The 22,321-nt window shown below is 42.1% G+C and overlaps 1 protein-coding gene across 7 annotated transcripts in view; it reads left to right on the top strand.

The window, feature by feature from the left end:
• creb5b (cAMP responsive element binding protein 5b) overlaps positions 1-22,321 on the top strand; it is a 37,582-nt gene that overhangs the window by 5,709 nt on the left and 9,552 nt on the right. For all 7 annotated transcript variants that reach the window (XM_039620159.1, XM_039620158.1, XM_031746296.2 and 4 more), the window contains exons 3-7: positions 61-154; positions 2,001-2,122; positions 3,474-3,631; positions 13,236-13,362; positions 14,675-14,785. In XM_039620159.1, the coding sequence (XP_039476093.1) occupies positions 61-154; positions 2,001-2,122; positions 3,474-3,631; positions 13,236-13,362; positions 14,675-14,785 (612 nt within the window). The remainder of the gene's footprint in view (positions 1-60; positions 155-2,000; positions 2,123-3,473; positions 3,632-13,235; positions 13,363-14,674; positions 14,786-22,321) is intronic.

Raw genomic sequence — 22,321 nt, 5'->3', positions numbered from 1 at the left:
TTTCCTATCAGTTACTCATACTTGTCTCTTTACATATGTACAATTCTTGTTTTTCGACAGCGATTCCCCACAGAGGACCATCTAATGATACATCGACACAAACATGAGATGACCCTTAAGTTCCCCTCCATAAAGAACGACAACATGTTATCAGGTGAGTTATGCTCCTTCAATACAGACTAACTCACTGTTTGAGCAGGGTTTGAAAGAAACTTGGAGTTTGTTTGCCGCTGTGTGTCTTTGTGACTCATGCACAGACACACTCGTCTATCATCAGTATGCTTTACAGTGCCTCCAGAAGTTGTTTGCAATAATGTAAATCAAATGAGGCATGCTACGCTACAGCTTAGTTTCATTCACACTGAACACTTCAGTAACATATAAAGAAGCTGCCTGACAAAAACTGGACAAATGAGCATTTTATGTGTGAGCTTGTCTTTCCTGTTACTTCATGTGATTTGCGCTTTTCTGTCACTCGGTGCGTCATCATTCTATATGTCACGTCGAAAGAAAGGAAGTTTTACAGATGGCAGGGTGCACAAGCCCAGTTGAGCTGCCAATCTGGACATTAATCTAGATTTTCAAAAGTCCATTAAGAGTCAACCCAATAGTAGCGGTCAATCCAATAGTATAGATCTCTACTCCTTATAACATTCCTAATGCATCAGCCATCGTCTAGTAAAAATTGCTACAGCCAGACTATTCAAGTAGTTTCTTCTTTATTATTTACACTCAGTAGTCAGTAGGATCAGATTTTCTAGGCCAGGCGTCTTTATCGCTTTTCGTCTGAGTTACAACTATGACTACTTTTTACTGATACACTGAACTCAGGATAAAATAATCAGTGGTTACGCAGTACACAAAGTCACACCTCAGACACACACTGTCACCTGCAAAATTGTCTACGCTTAACTTTTAGCACTATAATTCATGACCTAAAGTTGACCTGCTCTATTTGCTTTGCATTGACTCGACTAAAAACTGACATTACTCGGTTTCTTAATAGAGCTTGAGTAATATTGTCAGTCTCTGCAGATCGAAAAGGCGCTGTATATTTGCAGAGTAAAACTGTGTTTTGAGTACACACGTCATGACGAAAGTTTGAGTCAATCCTCAGTCTAGCCAGAATGGATAAACACACCATGAAGTATGCTTTTAGCCTTTGAAACAACTGTGATCCCAAAATCACCTTCAACAGTCTGAAACCCGATCCGCGTGCACCCCCCACAACGTCAAGTTGAATACCACAGCTTGACTGAGCTCGACAAATGAGACCCCACTCCGTAGGTGGGATCTGTACTTTGTCAGCAAAAAACTGGGCTGTCAAAAGTAGTGTCTCTCATCGGCTAAATACAAGTAATGCTTACTTAAAAACACAATGCGTAACAACAGTGTACGTTCATTATTCTTTTTGGATGGGTCTCCATTAGCTTGCTTAAAGTGCATGCTGGTAAAAACTTTGGTTCACATAATTGGACATCATTTTTTTAGAGGAAGGAACAATGAGGCAGAAAATACAAGAAATACAAGACATAAAAATCGGAGTGTACAAGAAGAGTCACGGAATCAAATTAAAAGTTAGCAGTAAAACTGATGCAAATCCAGATTATCAGAATGAAACATGCTGCGCTGTCAAAACAGATTTAAATGCTTTCTCGTGTCTCACTTCACTTCTTGCAGACATGGCTCCTGTTTTAAATACTGTTGTGCGCATATTTGCATTTTGGTTCTGTTTGCCTGTGTTAGTTTTTACACTGTATATATGTTTCAGGTATGCACATGAAAATTAGGCGTACATCTTTTACAAAAGCATCACAGAATATCACAAAATGTAAAGGAAAAAGACAAATATGAATACAACTTTTTTACGAAAACGGATGTATTTTGCCAGTTGGAACCCTCTAACGCTCTTTTCCCTCTAACTTTTAAAGGTCCATGTTTCTCATTTAATGACATTTCTGCTTTTAAACCTGAAAAACATTTTTTTTCTTCGTTTACAGACCAGACACCCACGCCAACACGTTTTTTAAAGAACTGTGAGGAGGTGGGCTTGTTCAGTGACCTGGACTGCTCAATTGAGCAGGAATTTTGCAAAGCCCAGGAAGAAGAGGACAGTAAACAGGTACTGGAGCAAAAAGCAAAAAAAACCTCAGACTAAAAAAAACAAAACAAAAACAGATGAGACCAAAGCCACAGAGGTTAGGTGGTTAAGAGCTCTTATCTGGAGCAATCACATGAGTAATGTCACTAACAGCGGCTCAAACTGCATGAGCTGATAACACATTTTTTTTATAGACTGGAAACACGTAGACCTCATGCAACCACATTCTGCCCCTTTGTTCAAAAATGGATAGCCACAAGTCTTTATTCACCACTAATATATTTCTGCTATATTTTCTCTCTTTTATCCAAACTATACTTTGATTGTTCCCTGTCTAGTTCTCGTAATGCTGCCAGTGCCACGCTGCTTTAACCTCATCTGTCTTGTCAACAGTGACAGACAGGGCTAGCAGGTGGAGATTTGTCACCCATCACAGATGAGGACAAAAGATATCAGGTTCTCCACCTGCAGCTTCAAACAGATCTTCATCTCTTAGAGAAGGAGTCCTATTTCTCCCAGACAGACAGACCCCTGAGACATCTTTTTCAGCAGTAATCAGGAAAAAAAACCCTCACCAGACAGTCTTGTATGTGAGCAGAGTCACAAACACTGACGTTTGACAAAGAACATGATCATTTATGCATTATACATCTGCCCTGAAGCACCTTGACCTGAAACACGGGTAATAGTCAAATCACCACAAGACAGACTGCTTATCTAAGGTCTGGGAGTATATGCAGTCCATGCTGCAGCTAAGCTGCTGTCTCTGTGGTTTGGCTCTGGAGATCGTGTGTGCTCAGGTCAGCCATGTCTAGGCTGCCCAGCCTGTGTGGTTTATGATGGGACGCTTTGCCAAGTCAGCAGGAGGCGAGTCAGAGCAAGACTCGCTGGGAGTGTAAAGCACAACAAGATAAGGAGTTAAAAATTCGAAACTTTAAGAAAACACCAAAAAGACAGTGTGAAATAGTCTTATTTCCATATCCTGCAATATACTATCATAATGGTGAAGATTAAGCAATTGTGCTGCAATGCAAAATGCTTTATGGCACTGTAAGTGTGTGAGAGATACATGAGTGTGAGTATTCTATCACTTGCAGCTATTTTAGTATGCATATTCATAATGTGACAGTTAAAAACTGTTGATAAAATAAAAATAAAGGAAATATGGTCATCAATAAACTCTCAGCTCAGCAAAGAAAAGCTTGTAGATGATACCTTACATAGTTCCTCATTACCCATTCCCACCCACTGAATGTGTGAAGTTCAAGGCCAAACGGTTGAAATGCTTATGTTGTGTTGCACTTGAAGATGCTCTTTATAGAGTCCTAAACCTCTATACTGTGCTCACTCTCCTCCTCTCTTCTCTTTACAGAACATTTCACTGCATGGCCAAGCAGGCCAAGGCCAGCACCAGCAGTCCCACTCACGGATGGGCAATCATGATACCAGCATAGTGATCCAGCAGGCCCTGCCCTCTCCTCAATCCAGCTCTGTCATAACTCAGGCTCCATCAACAAATAGACAGATAGGGTAAGCAGACCGCAGTGGCAGAAAGATGTCGTGAAACATCAGCAGCGTAAATACAAGTAACAGGTACAAACAGGTTTTATGAAACTTGCAACAGAGAGAGGCATTTTCTCTTTTCTATATGACATGAAACAGCGGTTGTTGAGCACTGCTGAGAATTGATGACAGACTGAAAAGCGCCTGACAAGCGCAGTGATCTTTGGGGATTCTCTCACCTCAAGTGTGCCCCTGTTATACTGACAGCCTCAGTCTCATCCTGGTCCCTCTGTTTCTGTGCCGGCTGTCATCCCCCCCATTGTCTCTGAGGCAATGTCAGTGTTTCATTACATTTGGAGCAGTGTGTGTGGGACTTGCGATTCGTGTTTTGCTGTTCATTCACTGTTGTCCCATAGCAGAGCATGCCAAAGAGGGTCCCGGAGGATAAGATGAAGTCATTGTTGAAGCCTAAGCCGTGACCGCTTTTACACAGGTTTAGCATTTCATGTTCTAAAATAGTTCTTTTCACAGTATGGGAATGGCAGTTGCCTTAGAGCTCTGCTTCTCTGGTACCTTTGCAGATAGAGAAAACATATTAATTACAATGTGTGTGGGTTGCTTCTTTGTGCTTATTACTCGTATATGCACACTGTACGTAATAATTGGGCTATTGCATTGGGTATTGATTGTATAAATTTTGCCAACTCTTGCAGGGCTGTCATCTCTTTGAGTGAAACGTCTTTCCCTCTGCTGCAGTTCTGTCTTAATATGTCAGTGACATAACTGTTATAGGAAACACACACAAACATTTGTGCACCTTTTTTCCCATATGAGGACTCTCCAGTGACCTCATTCATTCCTTGTGCTTTAACTTCAGCCACCTTCAAACCTGCGCCAGGGCTTTGTTACTGTAAACCAGGCCTGTGGCAAACTTGTTAGACATTGAGATGGCTCAGAGTTAGGCCAGCCCTGTGTTGAGGCTGTCTTGTGTAGATTTACAGCTTCGGGAGCTAGTGAATATTGGATGGGAGGCCCATCACTAAGTCTGACTGACACCCCATCAGGCTCTTTGTTGAGGACAGGGATGGAATTTCAACCCCTTGGAGGAGCAGCAATCACTGCCAGTAACAGAGACGTTGTCAGGCCCGCTTCACCTGACTTTACCTGTCATTGTAAACTCTTTACCTGACTCACCACTTCACTTAGCAGCCCTTTCTGACCACAGAGCCCTTACCGGTTTGTTGAGAGAGCTGTGTTACTGTTTATTGCCGTAAAATCGCATCACTCAAAATTCAGAGACGGTATGCGATGCGGTGGTGGTTGCCAGCCACAGAAATGCACCAAAGTGCCAGCTGCAGTGATCTGTCACACATTATCTGAGGCAACCTCTGAGCAGCAGTTGTATGGTCTAAAATTGCAGATGCGTCACTTGTTTACTAGGATGGCGGAATCCTGAAACACGAATAGGATGGGAATATTCACACAAGAGAAAACTGATCTGGAAATGTTCACATCAGCAGGAAAATGGGCTGAGGAAACCCCTCCACTGAAAAGCAGAACTTCCACAGGAAGCCATTAGGGCTCACCAAAGCCTCTGTGCACAGGGTCTCTCCACAGGAACTTCCTACATAGAGACCATACTGGACACTTCACAGACTGGTGTACTCAGTCCAATACAGTCCTGATATTAGCCGTATTTATTCATGTGAATTGTAGGCTTCAATATGTTTTGTTAACTGTGCTTTTGTGAAACTAGAAGCACAGTTAGGTTCCCGCTATGTAAATCTTTGTGTTTAAATTTAACCATAATAACCTAAGAGACTATTAAAAAACGGTTATCCTTGTCAAGACTGGTAAAGGTTGTGTATCTGATCATTGCAGGTCTATAAATCTTTTAGTATCAACACACTTTATGGGGCTCTGTGGTAAATATGTCTCTAAATGAGACAAAATCACCAAACAAAATCAGTTTAATCTCACTTCCATCTGCTTCTTCATTTTGTTCCTCTGCTCTGCTGAGTGCACAGCATGAGCATCCAATGAATTAGGATAACAAGTCATTTTCATTGCTCCACAATGTTTACTAAAGAGCTTTGAGGCTTGGAATCAATTAGGATTGGCTTTCCTCAAGTCCATTTACTTTAGGATTGAGCTGGGCCTGCAGCTGTGAAACCTGAGGACCTCTCTCGCTCTCGCTTTTTCTCTCCCTCCCTCAGCTCTGAGTCCTTAAAGGAGGTCTTGGGGGAGCTGCACTGACACAAACCAGTGTTAAAACCAGGCATAAGAAACAGCCAGCAGATCTTAATGTCACGGCTATCATTATCATACAAAGTGAAGCGGTGTCCAACTGTTCTGAATGCTCTCTGCTTTTCAATTATAAACATCTGGTGCTGAGTTATGTCAGAGTTAAATGCGTTGGACATTACTAGTCAACCATGTGAGATACAACATTCTGTGAAAACCTCAGCCTTTTCACTTGTAAGTGGAGCTCGCTGGGTGGATGGGTGTGGGCACAAGGCATTAAAAAATGACATTCTTCTATTTTGGCTTCACAAAGGAATTCAGCCCGATTGTTTCCATTACATAGCACAATCAACCTGAATGCATCTGGGCTACGGGAATACAGTACAGATGTGGCAGATTTCATCATCAGTTGACGATAATTTGATAGTTAAGTACCGCTTTCAACTATTATTTTTTTGTTAAATGTACAGTGCAGATGTCTAAACCTACTAAAGTGTTAAAGACTATTTGAACTTATGAGATGCAACCCTCAAAACCACTAACTGCTGATGTCAGGCAGTGTTGGTTTTTCACCATTTAACCAAAAAGTTTTTCAATTTATCTTCAAGAACAAAAATAGAACTTTGTCTCATTTTGTTTTTGTACAAATGTGACATTAACCACATTAACTTTAAAGCAGCTCTTTCTATGCGGAGAGTCTATTCGCTTTTATAGATTGTGGATTTATCTTTAAACCTATACATCTATCATTTGCGGTGTCCCACCCTGGGCGTACTGTGTGCAACTTGTAAGTTTGGCTGTCACATTGTGCACAGGTTTGAAGGAAGTCAATTTGTGGTTGTGTTTCCCATGCTGCTTTAAATGCACAATATTTTTCACACCTTCAGCACCCTTCTACTTGTGGTCCTTGTTTTTGCCTTTAAGGGAAGTAGCAGAAATAGATGTTGGTCTTCATGCCTTCTTAACAGCAAGGTTTCATGCAAAGTGTAGAGTGATATTAACTTCCTGTGTTTTTGCAAAGAGATTTGCTAGTGTGCTGATTGATCATGAAGGACCACTGGGTAGAAGATTTGCTTTTAATAGATTGAATTGTAGCAATTCGATGTATTAAATTCTATGAGTGTCTGTGACAAAGTACATTTGCATTTCTATTTAATTGCAAAAGCTTGCGATCATCCTATTAATCCACGATCATTGTCAGATATTATAGCTAGTGATCACTTATTAAGAACAGATGTTCACGTCTAAACACAATGTGTACATGCTCTTTTACATTACGTGTAATCTGATACTCACTACTTCATCGAGTTGTTTAAAATAGCACCGCTGTCCTACTATACTGAATTAATATTGATACAGCGGTGTCGATAGGTGGTTCATGATACACGCTGCATATTGTATAGATTGCATAATACCTCTTTCCATGCCTGTAATAACCCAGTGGTGCTGCCTTCTAAGTGCACTGCACTGGTGCATGAGCATAGAGAGAAAGGATGTTATGGGCTGTTTATGGATAAAGTTTGACCTCATGAACTTTACAATTTAAACAAGATGTCTTTTATTATTGTTTATGATTAGATTGCATTCACAAAGTTGTGATAAGGAGGGAGGTCCGTCCTGAGTGTACGAGTGTGTGACCTCTACAGAAAGCTTAAGTTGCCCCCGTGCTCGAACTTGACAAATGTTAGTTCTCCGCAAAAACATGTGGCTATTGGCTCTGAATAAATTGTAGAGCTAATCCAAATAGAAAAGGAAGGAGGTAGACAGAAGAGAAAACTGGTAAGCAACGGTACAGACGAATAAAGCTCAAACTATGTAATCAATTAAAAAAATAGTGAAAAGACAAAAAGAAAGAGAGAGAAAGCAGGATGTACATCTGACCTGAATTAAGATGAGCTCATTGTGTACTGCACTGGGTTTAATAGTGCGTTTTTAGAGGAACGCCCAGACTCTGTTCCCTCTCATTCCAGCGGGTCTGTGTCATCCCTGCCCTGGGGCCACCACACATGCAGGCTCCTGCACAAGCAACTCACACACAGGGATGTGCCTCAGAGCTCTGGGGAGCACAGGGATCACAATGTAGGGAAGTGTGGAAAAGAGGGATCAGAGGTGGACAGAGTAGAGGAAGAATGGGATCAGAGGTGGATGGAGGAGCGGAAGAAGGTATTAGGAGGTATAGCTGGTGGAGAGGAAACGACAGATCATGGGGGTAAAGGAGAGAGAGTGAAGAGTGGCATCAGATGGTGAGGATGTTGCTGGATGGTGGCTAAATAGGTAGTGGAGAAGATGTGTATACAGAATGAGAGGAAAAGATAGAAGCATGAAGAACATGGCATCAGAAGAACGCGGGTGTGGGAAAAATGTATGGAGATTCTGAAAGAGAAGGGAAGATGGAAAGCTGAATGAGAGATGAGACTGACAGAAGACAGGAATCAGGTGGCAGGGTGACAGGAGCCCAAGTTGGCTTCACAGCAAAGGCATAAACATGTTAATAAATAGTGAAGTTTTAGTAGATGAAAAGGGAGAAAGATGAACTATCTCTGAAAGTGAAAGGGGCTGTTTATGCCAAATGTTACAGCACCAGTCAGGTGCTGCTGACAGATCCCGGGGTAGCTTGTAACAAGATGACATATTAGCTGCTGAAGAGTTTTTCCGATTCACCGCCGATATGAATGCACTGACATGCTTTCGTTTAAAATGAAAGCCAACCCATCTTTGCTTTCCTCAGCCAAGAGCATCTGATGATTCAAAACAGTATCATATTTGGTGAATAAATACCGCAACACTTACACTAATTTGCTCCAGAGTGTCATTCCCCACCATTCCTAAACTGTGCTTTGGCATGCCTTAACTCAGCTTGAGGCACCCTAATGTGAGGACACCCCAGCCCAGATCCATTCCAGTGAAGCACCCTCCCAGCATCCATCCCTGCTCTAGAGCGCTAATAAAAGTCAGCCTGTGTCGTAACCCATTATAGCTGATTTATTTGATCAGATTCGTATTATTTCCTCAGTCCAAACCCCATGGCACTCTCCTCCCACCAGTGATTAAAGGCAGTAAATCAGGGGCAGGTCCTGTGTAGTGTTTACTCAGAGAGCCAGGCAGCTGCAAGCTGTTTGAGGCCCTTGTTTCTCCCGGTATTTACCTCCGTTCCCATGGTGACTGCACCACCATCTCCCAAACGTCTGGAACTTGGCCCTGGGCTGTTTTGGTTACGTTCAAAAGTTTTTAGCTGCTGTGTCTACCCAGAGCTTGCAGTGACTTCACCCAGCGAGGAGTGAGTGCAGTGATGCTGGACTGAGTTGAGGAGGGAAAGAGAGGGAAAAGTGAGAGGAGGATGGGAGGGAGGGACAAAATCTGGGGGTAGGCAGGCACAGGGTGGGGGGAGGGTGAAAAACCAAGAGCATTACATCATTGCTGGAGCCGAGTCAGAAAGGGAAGGATATGAGTCAGTGGACTCTCTCTCTCCCTCTCTCTGTTGGATGGCAGCCAACCCCCTTGTGTATAAGTCCCCAGTACTTGAGTTGGAGTTGGGACTGTTGGGATTGGGACAGTAAAGCACAGTGTGTCTACAAAATTTGTTGATTACACCAAGTAGATCAGGGGGACTCAGGTTTAGGCGTGGACACCATGAGGGGTCTGTGGTGTAAAAAAAATATCATAATGATGTGGACAATTAGAAATAAGAGAGCAAAAGAAAAAGTAAAATTGGCTTAAAGAGGGATGAAACTCTACTAATGATGTCATGGTGGAGTGAAGATGGGTGGGTTTGGGCGGCGGCGGCGGTTCTTGGGCGGGGATTGTGGAGGAGAGCTGGGCTGAGAGCGAAGCACTCAGTAATGTGAGAGCGCAGGGTCAGAACTGCAGAGTGTCTACCTGCTCTCCCCTGGGGCCCACAGCCCAGGCTATTATCAGTCCCCTCAGTGGAGCCGAGCCTGTCATTATTCACTCACACACACACACACACACACACACACACACACACACACACACACACACACACACACACACACACACACACACACAGACACACGCATATGTTCACACGCAGCTTAATGAACAGTCGCACACTCACATATGCACTTATTCACATATAAACACTTTGAGCAGGAGGATGTAAATACACAAAGCAGGAGGGAGCATGAAATAAAGAAAGTTTCGTATTTAACTCTTTATACTGTATGTGATTAGTGCCTTACTGACAGTGTACGATAGTGCTATATTAAAATGCATTATTTTGTAGAGTATTTATCAGAGTGAAAAAAAAGAAGAAATGGTTTAGTCTGTAAAATGCACGGGAAAAGGAAAGAGTGACATAATACTACATATTAAGAGTTCATCAGAAGCAGGAAATCTTTCATTTTAAGTTGCTGGAAAAAGCTAGAAAAACAAGTTCAGCCTTTTTTCAGAACTGTTGCTGAGGCGCTTTCTGTCAGTCAACCAATCAATCTACATTTCAATGGTACCGACACTGTAATGCATAACAAAAGTAGCCATCGTGTTCACTTCAACAAGTAAGTTATATTTGTTTCTTCTAGATTCTTGGATTCACCGTTAGTGGCTTTTTGCCGGCTGTCTGAAATGTCTTTATTTATCAGCAGAGTCAGCACAAAGCTCGGGTTAATCCCTTGAGGAAGTGCTGTCAGATGTTAGTGTTGTTTTTTCTTCCCGGTGGACAAGCAGGTTGTGTTTTGGTGAGTGTGGTCGTGATGGACAGAGCGTTCGTCTAACAGACAGGCGCAGAAGTTACGGCCTTCAAAAGGAGCCTTTATTCTCTGTGTCACAGAGCCTGTGTGTTTGTGTGTGTTTTTAATGTTGTTGTTTATTATGTGGCTGCCAGGATTAAGGATGAAGTATGACTGAAATAGGGCTAATTAATAAAAAATAAACATATAAAGCTTATTCTTCTTACAAAATACTGTTTGTTTAAATTAGTAGAATAGCACACATGATACACGTGGGAAACGAAAGCAAATAATGTGACAGTTTTAGAACAAAAATACTTTAAATGAGCCAGTTTTGTTTAGCTAATTGACACATCGTAATGAGATACAGACGTGCTTCAAGTTAACATTCGTTTTTACTTCAGTGTGTTGCAAAAATCTGTTGAGAAAACTTCACTCTGCGTCTGAATGAAAAATGGAGTCATCACGTAGTTATGAAAAAATGATGTAGTCTTCATCTACATAACCAACAGCATGTACCAGCATGCAACTGTTCATCCTTCTGAATGCTGGCAGAGTCTAAACACTGAGGGAAACTGTTGATGCAGCTACACTGCATACCTCATTGTACTTTCATGAGTTTTCCCATGTGGAAATGTTTGAATTCGCTGTGTTGCTCAAATGTCATACACGCTGTTAAATGAGTGTGATTGTGATAAATTGGGATGTTATGCTGGCATGACACATCGTCAGGATGGTAATAGTCCTGTGTGTGTGTGCAGCAATCTAAAATGTCTGGAGCATAAATGCACATATTTAGGTCTGGAAAAATACAGGTATTTATTCAGGTGGTGGAACGTTTGCCCTGTTACCCCCCCTCCATTAGGCCATCACTCCTTCACCACTCACTATTACCGTAATCCAGGCTGTGATGTGGTGAATTGATTATGTTAACCCGTTGAACACAGCTAACCTAAATGCTTCTTGTTTGCTGTAATTTCTTGACGCTTGGAGGAAATGGAGCTTAAATAGCTGGTGAGTGGCAGCGCTGATTGTGGCGATACAGATAACTGGAGATTTATTGATTCTTCTGATGCAAGTTGTTGAAGAATCGTGTGGTGAATGCTGCTTTTAGATGTAAGAACTGAATAATTACTGCATTCATGCGGGTGTAGCAGCACCTTGCAGCTGGGAATTGTTGTTCTTAGAAGCAGGGATTTGGTGACAGTTGTATAAATGATGTCACCGAGCGCAGATGTATTGGTCTGGGTATTTGTATGGCCAAGGCCTTGAGCCAGTGAATGAGACAGGACTGCTGTCAATAGTTTAAGCTTAGCCTGGGCCTCTGTACATGTGATTTATTGATGTGGCCGTGAGTGTGGATAAGCCCGTTGGTCCGCCCGCTCTTGTGGTCACTGAAAGAGATTTTCCCCACAGGGCTTCCATTGCTTTAGCAGTTTCTAAATATGATTCTCATCATGCTCATCTCATGTGGTTGTTATGACAAATATTAGTCATTTATCATCGCCAAAATCATTATTCATCCATTGTTTTTGGATATACTTTACAAAAGTAAAGTATATCCAAAAAACTCATGAGATGATTGAAGTGCAGCATGCGCACAGGCTCACTAATGTTTTTTGGGGGGTGGTTCTGTTCTGAGACTGTGGCTGTAGAAGAAAAGCGAACTAAAAAAAGAACGAGCTTGCGGAAAGCATTTCCTCTGAAATAACACACACGTAAAATGTTACATTTACTTTAACGTGTATGAATAGATTTCCTAAGTCATCCCACTTTGTAGAATTACGATAATACAATAGTTTTCTTTTAGCGTGCTTTCGGCTCAGGACTTTCCGAGAACATGGGGCAGCAGCCAACTTGCATGTTTGGAAAGTGATTACACTTTTAACCAGAAATACGAAAAATGAAAGCAATTCATTGCATTCAGAGACTCTGAATGTTTTGATATAAGCACCAACATTTCTCTCAGTATCTATGACAAAATCAGCCCTTTAGTCTAAAGGAGAAACTTGGTGAAGTTTTTTCTTTATTATTGTCAACGGAGCCACAGACCCTTAGTTTTTATAAACACATTAGTGAGTCACATCAGGTGACAGCAAAATACCTAATCCCCTAAATTGCGATTGACAGAAGTCCCCCGTATTTTTTATACTATTATTATATTATGTAGTAATGGAAGTGAATCATATTCCCTTTACCAGCTGTAGTTTTTAAACATACAGTTTTTAAACTCGCAAAGGTGACTTAAGCTACTGAGCACTTACAGGTTTTTTTTCCTCTTGTCATGCATGTTTTCAGTTGCCGTCTTTCCTGCCTTTGTATATTATAGTAATAATTTATTTCAGCACTTAATTTGTAGGAAATATATAAACAGTGAGTCCTTTATATCACACTATAATGTATAATACAATTATTCATACACTAAAAGTACAGAAAGATAAAAATTAACTGAGAATTAAACTTTTTTGTGTGTGTAAAAAAAAGAAGAAGTTAGTAAATGGCGATTAATATACTAAAAGGGGATTTTATACTACATTATCATTTCTTTCTTTATTATATGCTTATACATTAATTGAGTGCTTATTAGGACACGTCAAAAACTAGCGCTACATTTGATGCTGGATTTGGTGCAAGAAAGAATAATATTCTTAGATTGTGTGTAGCAGGACGAACCCTTAAGTTCCTCATGTGTGTCCTTTTAGGCCTGTACCTGGCTCGCTGTCCTCACTACTGCACCTACGAAACAGACAGAGGCAGCCTCTGCCAGCCTCCATGCCTGGAACTCTGCCAGACCCGACCATGCCTGGCTCCTCTGCTGTGTTGATGCCTGTGAGTACCACAACAGATTACAGAGCATATTCACTTACAGCGGCACTCATACATGCAGAAGCAGACTCGTTTACTCCTATGATGACAGTGCACTGTACATTCAGACTGAACATAAGCTGTGTTGGTGTTGCTGTGCAGTTTCGAATGCTTCATGTCACCATTAAAGTTGCTTACCAAGACATCAAGAAAGACACTTCCTGCAGAAATGAGTGGTTTGTCCTGTGAGTTCAAAATGTAAATTTTCACTACAATTAAGCCAACTAAATTTAGAACAATCACGTTGTGTAACAGGAAATGATAACAACATAGCGAAAGGCCCTCATATCAGGATTGCAATGATACAACATATGTTCCGTTTGTAACATAAGACGCCTCATATTTATGGTGTGGAAAAATCCTTCCCATGTTTATTAAATTAAGGGCTAAGCGATTTTTGGGAAGATTGACGGTTCAGGAAAGGGGTGCACGTTTGGGTGATATTTTTACACAAAACACACTTACTGCAATTAAGATTGTGTGTCAGGTTCTAGACCCAAATCTCTATGGACCAGGGAAAGGGGAGGGCAAGGAAAGAGGGGTCCAGGCAGGGGTGGGGGTGAGAGGGGCCATGCCTCATGGAGAGCACCACAAACCTCACCAAAACTTCAGCAGCTAAGAGGCCGCAACACCTTACACGCACACATGCATGTGGATGTTCAAGCAGACATATCTTCTTTCCTGCTTGCACCACACAGTGAGCACCGCTCACCTTTCACCATATGTCATGTGAATTCTTCAGGTCTCAGCTATGACACATAACGACCAGACTAGAATCAATCAGAGACAGGTAGTGAGCGCATACACACAAAGACAGTTGGTTATAAATTTGTAGAGCTAACTAACCTACGTCCTTATTGAAACATCCTGCAACTAGATGACTTTGATGTTAGTCTGACAGATACTCACCAAACTGCTGTTAGAAACTCTCTCTCACACACACACCCCAGTTGCCCAGCTTCCTGTGTTAAGTCCCTGCGTGCTGGCTTCCTGTTTTGGGTCAGCTCCAGTTATCATCACACAGAGCTGTGCACAGGGCAGCCTGTCATGTGAAATCAGGCTCTCATGCGTTCTCATCTCATGCTCCACAACCTCAAAGGATAGGTCTCACACTTAAAATGCTTAAAGTTTTTTGGTGCGTACCTGTGAGAAAGCAGTGATTACATCTCTGAAAAATCACCACTCTTAGCATAAATAGTACAGCATGATTGATATGTGTTTAAATAAAGCCCTGTTTACACTTGCATGATTGTTATGGTATTGTTGTAATCTTCAGATGGAGAGACAAATGTCCATGGGCTCCAATATGATGGGCATGCAAAGCCCCGCCCACAGCAGCTCTTGCTCCTCCACTCACATTCCCTCCATGCACTCGGAGGCCAAACTGGTGAGTATATGCAAGCATTCACATGCATACATACACTTTTATGCCTGCACACACACACACACACACACACCCACACACACACACACACAAGCTGAAAGTGTTGCAACCTTCTTTTCCACTGGGCTCTGCCAGCAAGGCTGCACTCTTAGGCCTGTGTGGATTTCATCATTTGGTGTGTAATCAAAGCTGTGTCTGAACCTGCCAGTGCAGCACCGGAGACTCTGGCTGGAATAAAGGGCCCTTTATGTGGTTGTGGCTCGGCTGCCCACCAACTGCCTGATATATATCTTAATGTACAGAACATGTTCTGTAGGTCCTGCAACTTGTTAGCACTAGTTTAACACAGCAGGGAAAAAATCAAATGACCTCATCCTTTCACAAAGCATTTAGTTGTAGAAGTGGGAATGAGATGTAGGCACAGGTTTTGAGAGTTAAAGAAGGATAAAGAAAGACTGGCAGAAGAAAAAGCTCAAAAAGAAAAGAGTCTTTGCACTGTTCTTGATTTTGCATGCCAGTAACTGCTGCAACACTTGTGCTGGTTTATGACAGCGCACCGCTGATTAATGAAAAATAGCTAAAAAGTTACATTTAAGGTGATATGAATTGATTAATGCTGTAGCAACGTGACCAACTGCCAACCTTTGTTTTAAAAATAAATAACTGGAGTGTCATGACATGGATATCGAGAAAAAAGAAATTATAAACCATAATGAAAAGAGTTGGCTGCGCTTTGTGTTTGGAAAGGTTCATAGATAGCTGGGTTTGCTGGAGAGAAACATCCTGGAGAGGCAAAGACACACAGAGAGACAGAGAGAGAGAGAGAGAGAGGGGTAGCAGAGGTCATTAGAAGAGTTATTGGTCTGATAGAGGAGAGCGGGAGCAGTCCCAGGGCATTTAATTCTCCCTCTTCCTCCCGTTCTCTCAAGATTGATCGCCTTTGTAGTCTTTTGAATCTCTTCAACTGTTCCTATGGTAACACACTAGGGTAACACAATATTAGTGTATTAGGCTTATCTCTCCCCTGGCCATCATCCAGACACGTCTTACTCTTTTTTTCTCCTCCTATCTGTGTAATTGAATTGTAAATGCTCCGTTAGGCCTCCCATAAACATATGCAGTCACTAAATGGCTGCAGGCCCCCTAACCATGCAACTTTCTGGTTAGTTGGCCATTCGGGCACGAGGCACAGCAATCCAATGTGTATCAATTGAGATTCTGCTCCCTGATGTCTGAACACAACTGATGGAATTTTGTGATTGTGGACAGAAAGTGAGAGACTAATTGTGTTATCCGGGTGCGATCTCCAGCGTGGGTTTCATAAGCATAGACGGGGTCTCTAATGTCTGCAATATCCTCGCCCGGGCTTGGTCGATAAATACGGCCTCGCTATCGGATAACTGGGCCATGATCAGGCCCATGTGTCCCCTGCGACGATCTCAATCCGGCTCTAATCGCATTACCCCGACCATGTTGACTTTCCGCCAATGGGAAATCTTCGCACTGTAACCCCACACCTCGGAGGAACGAATCTGGATGCACTCTTTGTGCTCAACGTTTACATTGTGAGAGCAGAAGAGGGGATTGAGTGGGACTTTGATAGACATGAAGGAAACAGACAGGCAGAATAGGCAAGAGAATTAAAAGGCGAGAAGCAATATTGATATACTGCAAGATCAAACAATGAATAAGAGGGAGAAAATAGAAGACTTCTTAGTGAAAAGTAGAACCGGTTTCCTTTGTCTTTCCATGTTTGTGCATATATGTATGGCCATATGGGTGAGCTTGCTGTTGTTTGATATTTTGTGGTAACTGGAGGCATCGGTTGCAGGATTATCCCTCCCCTGTCAGAGAAAGCATGCCCTGAGCCTGGGCTAATGAAGGCTAATTGATTTTGTGGTGGGCCAGAGCAGTAGGGAGGCCTGTCTCTGGTGTAAATAGTTAATGAGCCAAAGGACTGCTGTGGCCCCTTGGGGACTCATATCTTGCTCTAAGCTCTCTGTTTGTGCTCTCTGGGCTAAAGACTGTATCTGCATCAGTGCCCATCTTTGTTCTTCTGATTTTCTCCTTAAGTGCCATCATTTAAGTGGTATAGCAAAGCTTGATGGTGGAATAATTGATATGTTTTTTTTTTCTTAATGCTTTTAGTTTGCTGCCTGGGAGGGTTTCTGGGATTGGAATGTTTTATTAGTTTTAGCTCAAGTGTTTTTTTTTTTCCCTTCTTGTTGTGAGGGACTGGGTGCTCTTGGTGCCGGGTGTGGTTGAATTCTGCTCTGTTGTGGTCTGGGGAATTGAATAGTGAGTGTTGTGTGCTGGAGGTTGTGGGATAGTTGACCCTCGCAGCGTGGAGGAAACGCAGTACAGAGGAGGCCAAGTTCCACAGCATGCCGGCCAAAGCATTACATCACCACTCCTTACAAGCGCACACACACACATATATATGCACGGCGCGTGGACCAGCACTGTGTCATTTTGCTTGTACAAATAGCCGCAAAATCATGCACACACGTGCACCCACACATGCATGCACAGGCAGCCAAAAATACTTGAAAAACGACTGACAGATGAGATGCACACACAGAATACATGCATGCCTGTAAAGGAAAAGTTCTGAATACTTGCACTGTTTTTTACGTCCCACACCCACACCCCCAACCCACCCCACCCCAACCCTCACACACCACAGACCCCCTATGCTTAAATTTTGATATCTTTGTTCATGCAATGAAAGGTAATTGCTATCATTTTTCATCTGTAACAAGAAAAACCCAAACAAGCCCTTATCAAATTTCCCCTAAAAACAAACTCGAGTCTATGAATGCCCGCTGTGGCGCATGGCTCATGTCAGTGGCACTGTTTTCAACGTGGTGCACTTTGGTATTGTTTTATTGTGTCTTTTAACTGAGTCCCATGCTGTCCACACATCCTGACTGCTTGCTAATTTCAGAAAGAGAGGCCTTGAAAGCTCTTTGTGCTGGTGTATGAAAATGTGTTATTTATTATCTCCCAATTATCTATTGTTTATATTGTTACTAAGGACAATAAATTTGTCACTAAGCATCGGGCTAGGTGCTGAGATTTTTATGTGGTAAACAATACTATATGTTCTTTCACTGCAGCCTGCTTGGCTGTGGAGCTGGCACTAGATTGGTGGATGACATAATTCCTGGCATGCTCTAAATATGCTCCTTTTTACTTGAAGGGGGGGAGTGGGGGGGGCAAGCAGTGCTTCTCTTAAAGAAACATTTCATAGCACACAGGAGGACCAATAATCAAAGTATTCCTCGTGCACTGATGTTGAGTTTTCATTTCACTTGCACAAACCTTGCCGTTAATTCTTCAGGGTAACTCTTTCGTACATGTTCACTGTTTAGCTAAACGCTTGATCTTTAATCCTGATAATCCAAATACTAGTTGCAATTCAGTAACTGCACTGAACTGCACCTATTTTGCTCACAAATGCCAAAAAAGTGAGGCAGCTGCAGATGTTACAGTTTTCATCTCTGCCATGTCATGATTGATGAAATGATTACCTTAGTATAAAATCGTTTGTAAGCAGTTAAACCATTAGCATACACTGTAACCCTATTATGTGTTCCATTCATTTTCTTTCACCATAGTAGGGGAGCACCTCTGGCAAAATCTCTTGTTGTGAGGAGGAGGAGGAGCAGTACACACAATGAGAGTCTAACTACAGGTTTTGTAAGCAACATCTGTATGAATGGTGGCATTGTCGGGGTATGATGTCACTGAGCAGAGACGCTGAGCTAAGAGCACAGCTGAATCTGCAGGCTGCTTGCGTTAACTCTAGCTTGTATGTACATTGTGTGTGTTTGTATGCATGCTCATGATTGTGTGTGTAAATGCCTCTTTTTTCACTGCACTGGCACCCCGTCTGGTACTCATTGTCCTTGGAGCCAAAACACATCTGTGGACAAAGTGGGCTAAAACAAACCATGAAGTCAGAGTTTGCATATGGTTTGTGATACAGATCAGTTATATGCATATGTGTGGTTAGTTAAGTAAACGTGGAAGACGTGCAGTCAAATAGTGACAGGGTACAAAGGACACATAGAGAGAAGGTTAAATGTTTTGGATGCAGCAAAAGTTTATATGATTAGTGGTGGTGGTGGTGGGGGGGGGGTGAGTCCTTTTAGCAGCGTAGAGTGTAACGCAAGAGCTGCTGGATCAGTGCAACTGCCACATAAACCAGAGAGGAACTTCTGCTTTGGTGTGACTAAAATTGTACTAGTTAGATAGATAGATGAATCATCAGAAACCTCACGACACCACAGTTTATCACCTTTTTCAGCTATAAAGTATGCCTGTCAACATGTGTTTACAGAAAATCCAGAAAAAAACATGTTAGATAAAAGTTATAAATTGATTTCCATGCCACTGAATAAACCCAGCCAGAATTTTGGTTCCCAGGATTCTCTGTTGGATGTACTTTCAGCTGAGCCGATTTAACGAAAGTTTGCTTGGCCAACATTATCTCAGATTGGTGGTGAATGAGATGAGCCCTCATGTTAATAGTATTTTGATAGTGTTTTAATGCCCCTGTAAAATCGCCATGGAAAATATCGGGATACTACGCTATGAGTGAGAACTCAACAAAACAACTGTCTGTTTATATATATTTGTGTGTGTGTGTGTGTGTGTGTGTGTGTGAATCTTGTAATATTATATTTAGAAAACACATATTCACATTTGAATAGTGAGTAAGTGTGGCAGGAGGAATGAGTAATGTGTTAGTTGATGAGATTTCGTTCCCATTCTGTACCATCCAGTTAGTTAGAAAACGATTTAAAGGACAAGTTCATGAAATTTACATTTCATGTCTATTAGTTTATCAGTCTTTTAAGGACTGTACACAGTGGTACGTGTGAGTGTATTAATTTTATTTTTTTATTAAATAGCACTTTTTAAAATCAGAGAGCGTGACTATAAGAATAAAGACAAAAATATTACAGAAGAAGCATTCGCACAGTTAAACATACAACAAAACAAAACTTTGAAATAAAAGATTTTACCTGATAATTCAAGCACAAATCCACTTTGTAAATATGAAGGGTTTGAGCTTTGATATAAAACACAACCCCCAAAATTTGCTGACCTGATTCTTAGGGGACAGATCCACAGTTTGGGATCCTTTCTGTTTTCAAGGTACAGCCATACTAACGCATATTCATCTTACGACATGCATGCATCCACACTTCTACCACTTTATAACCATTAACAGATACTTTTGGAAATACAGCTGATCAAGTTTTAGGTTAAAAACTCTCAAAACAGTAATAGAGAGTTTGTTTTCTGACTGTCATTAAAATGGAAAAAAAAAAACCACATTATGGTTCTGCTCATCTACCTTTGTGTCGGTTCACATTTGTCATCACCATGGTTTTCTCTGATGATGGATAGTCCTCACAGCATCACTTGCTTTGAGACAACAGCTGATCTATGATTTCTGCTGCCATGGCTGTTTTATACTAATGTGTTATATTTAGCTTCAGTTCCACTTCATTGTCGGGCCAATCAAATTAAATAAATAAATTAAAAAAAAATAATCTATTTTTATCCTTTTTTCATTTCTGTTTGTCTGTTTTTGTGTTGTTGTGTTTTCTAGAAATAGCCGACCTTTTGCTACATTTTTACTCCAGCGCTCATGTGCCCAGTGTATGTGAATGGTGATATATGTGTAACTGTAAATGGAAAGTATTGTTAAAAAGGTGCTAAAGTGCTTGCCTGGGCAAAGTGATGGTGTGAAATCTAGTGCAAGGTACTACTAGTATGACTGAGGGGATGTAGGGGGCCTAGCAGGAGTACAACATGTTCCTGGCTCATTATACACTCTGAAGCAAGATCAGCAAGCCTTATAGAAGAGGAGGATGCTTCTGAGTAGTTTCATGTGTGTGTGTGTGTGTGTGCGCGCGCTTCTCTGTTGGGTTGAATTTTTGGGACAAGAGCGGCGTTGGTGGCACAGAGTGTCGCATCTGTTTGTCTTTGGATGACTGCTTGTTTTTTTTAGGTGTGCTGATGGGTGGTGTATGTGAAGGCCATTTGGTTATGGTTCAGGGCCTATGAATGGGAAGGGACACAAGCAGAGCCAAGCTTGGGTAAACCAGCTGCCATCATCACTGCACGATCCAGACCGGACTGGTCCAGCCACCATTACCCCTCCTGGAGCCTGAGCAAAACAAACAAGACACTCACACCAAAATAACTTTAACAATACTGAGGAGGTGATCTGAATCAGACAAGTTCATGCTTCATGTTTTCAACGATTACTTCTTGGAAATTTTGACATGTCGTAACACAAGTGGCTTCTCACGCCTGTGGGTGTATTGACAGTGCGTGTAAAGAGGGGCTATTTATTATCAGAGAACAAGAACCAAAACTCAAACCATTATTAAACAAAAAAACTATTGTGAAAAATTTGTGAGTAACGGCCAAAATACACTAACATTAGAGATCTGATATTTTAATCATCTTTCAAACTACATTTGATTCCACTTACATTTATCGACACAATGACTCATGATGCCTCTTTTAATCCCACAACTTAAGAGTATGTAAGTGTTTAGCATTGTATTCATGCTCTGTCTGTCTCTCTCACTCAGGGGCATTGTCTGTATTCAAGATTGTGACAGTGGGTGTAGTGATAACCATGTAGGCTGCACTCGAGCAGGGCTTTACAAGAGAGGGAACAGTGGGGATATGCAGACTGGAGTCAGAGGCCCATCCATTAACTTGACAGGCTGCAGAAGCTGCCAAGAGTATGAGCGCATGCTTTGGAGCACACTTCTCAGTGGGCGTGTGTCTTGCTGCACCCATACCGCCACGGTTCCTCCGAGCACCACCGGAACGTCTGGCCCTGGCAGAACAGCCAGTCTATGTCCATCTCCCTGTGTCTGGAACCACAGGGAAGCTCTGATCAGCTTGGCCCAGAACCTGAGAGAGGAGAGAGGGGGCGATATTACAGCCCAGCACTCCCATCAGACTGTCTGCCTCACTGTTCCCTGAGGAAATCAGTTTAACAGTCCCCAGCTCTTGGCAAGCAGAGGGAGAGGGGGTGGAGGAAAAGGCAAGAGGTGCGTGTAGTGTGTGTGTGTGAGAGAGAGAGAGAGAGGAGAGAGAGAGGAGAGAGAGGGGGGGTGGTGGATGTTACTGCCTCTCTGGGTGAGAGGGAAATCTAATAAAATTGAACTAATGGGGGTATGGGCTTTTTAGGGGACAGAGAGTGGGTTTGTAGGCAGGCACTGGTGGGTAGTGCTGGTGGTGGAGATGAGGAGGATGGAACAGGATCCGTGGAGTGCTTGGCGAAGCAGCAGAGCCAAACTCCTGCTTTCAGCTGCAGATGGTGAACCCGGGTCGGGTTTAGAGTGCAAGGTAGGGGGGCCGAGGCATATATAAAATACTCCCAGGAAAGTTACAGCTTTGATATATTATGCAATTAGAAATGCTGTGTGCTTACTCACGATCACTGTGCTTGTCTGATGTTAACAAAAAAGCTGACAGTGAGAGACAGAAGCTTTAATG

The sequence above is a fragment of the Oreochromis aureus genome, linkage group 11 (assembly GCF_013358895.1).
Source record: "Oreochromis aureus strain Israel breed Guangdong linkage group 11, ZZ_aureus, whole genome shotgun sequence".
In the NCBI taxonomy this organism is placed as follows: Eukaryota; Metazoa; Chordata; class Actinopteri; order Cichliformes; family Cichlidae; genus Oreochromis; species Oreochromis aureus.
Note: the sequence above shows the minus strand (reverse complement) of the source record. Positions and strands in the feature narration are given on the sequence as shown.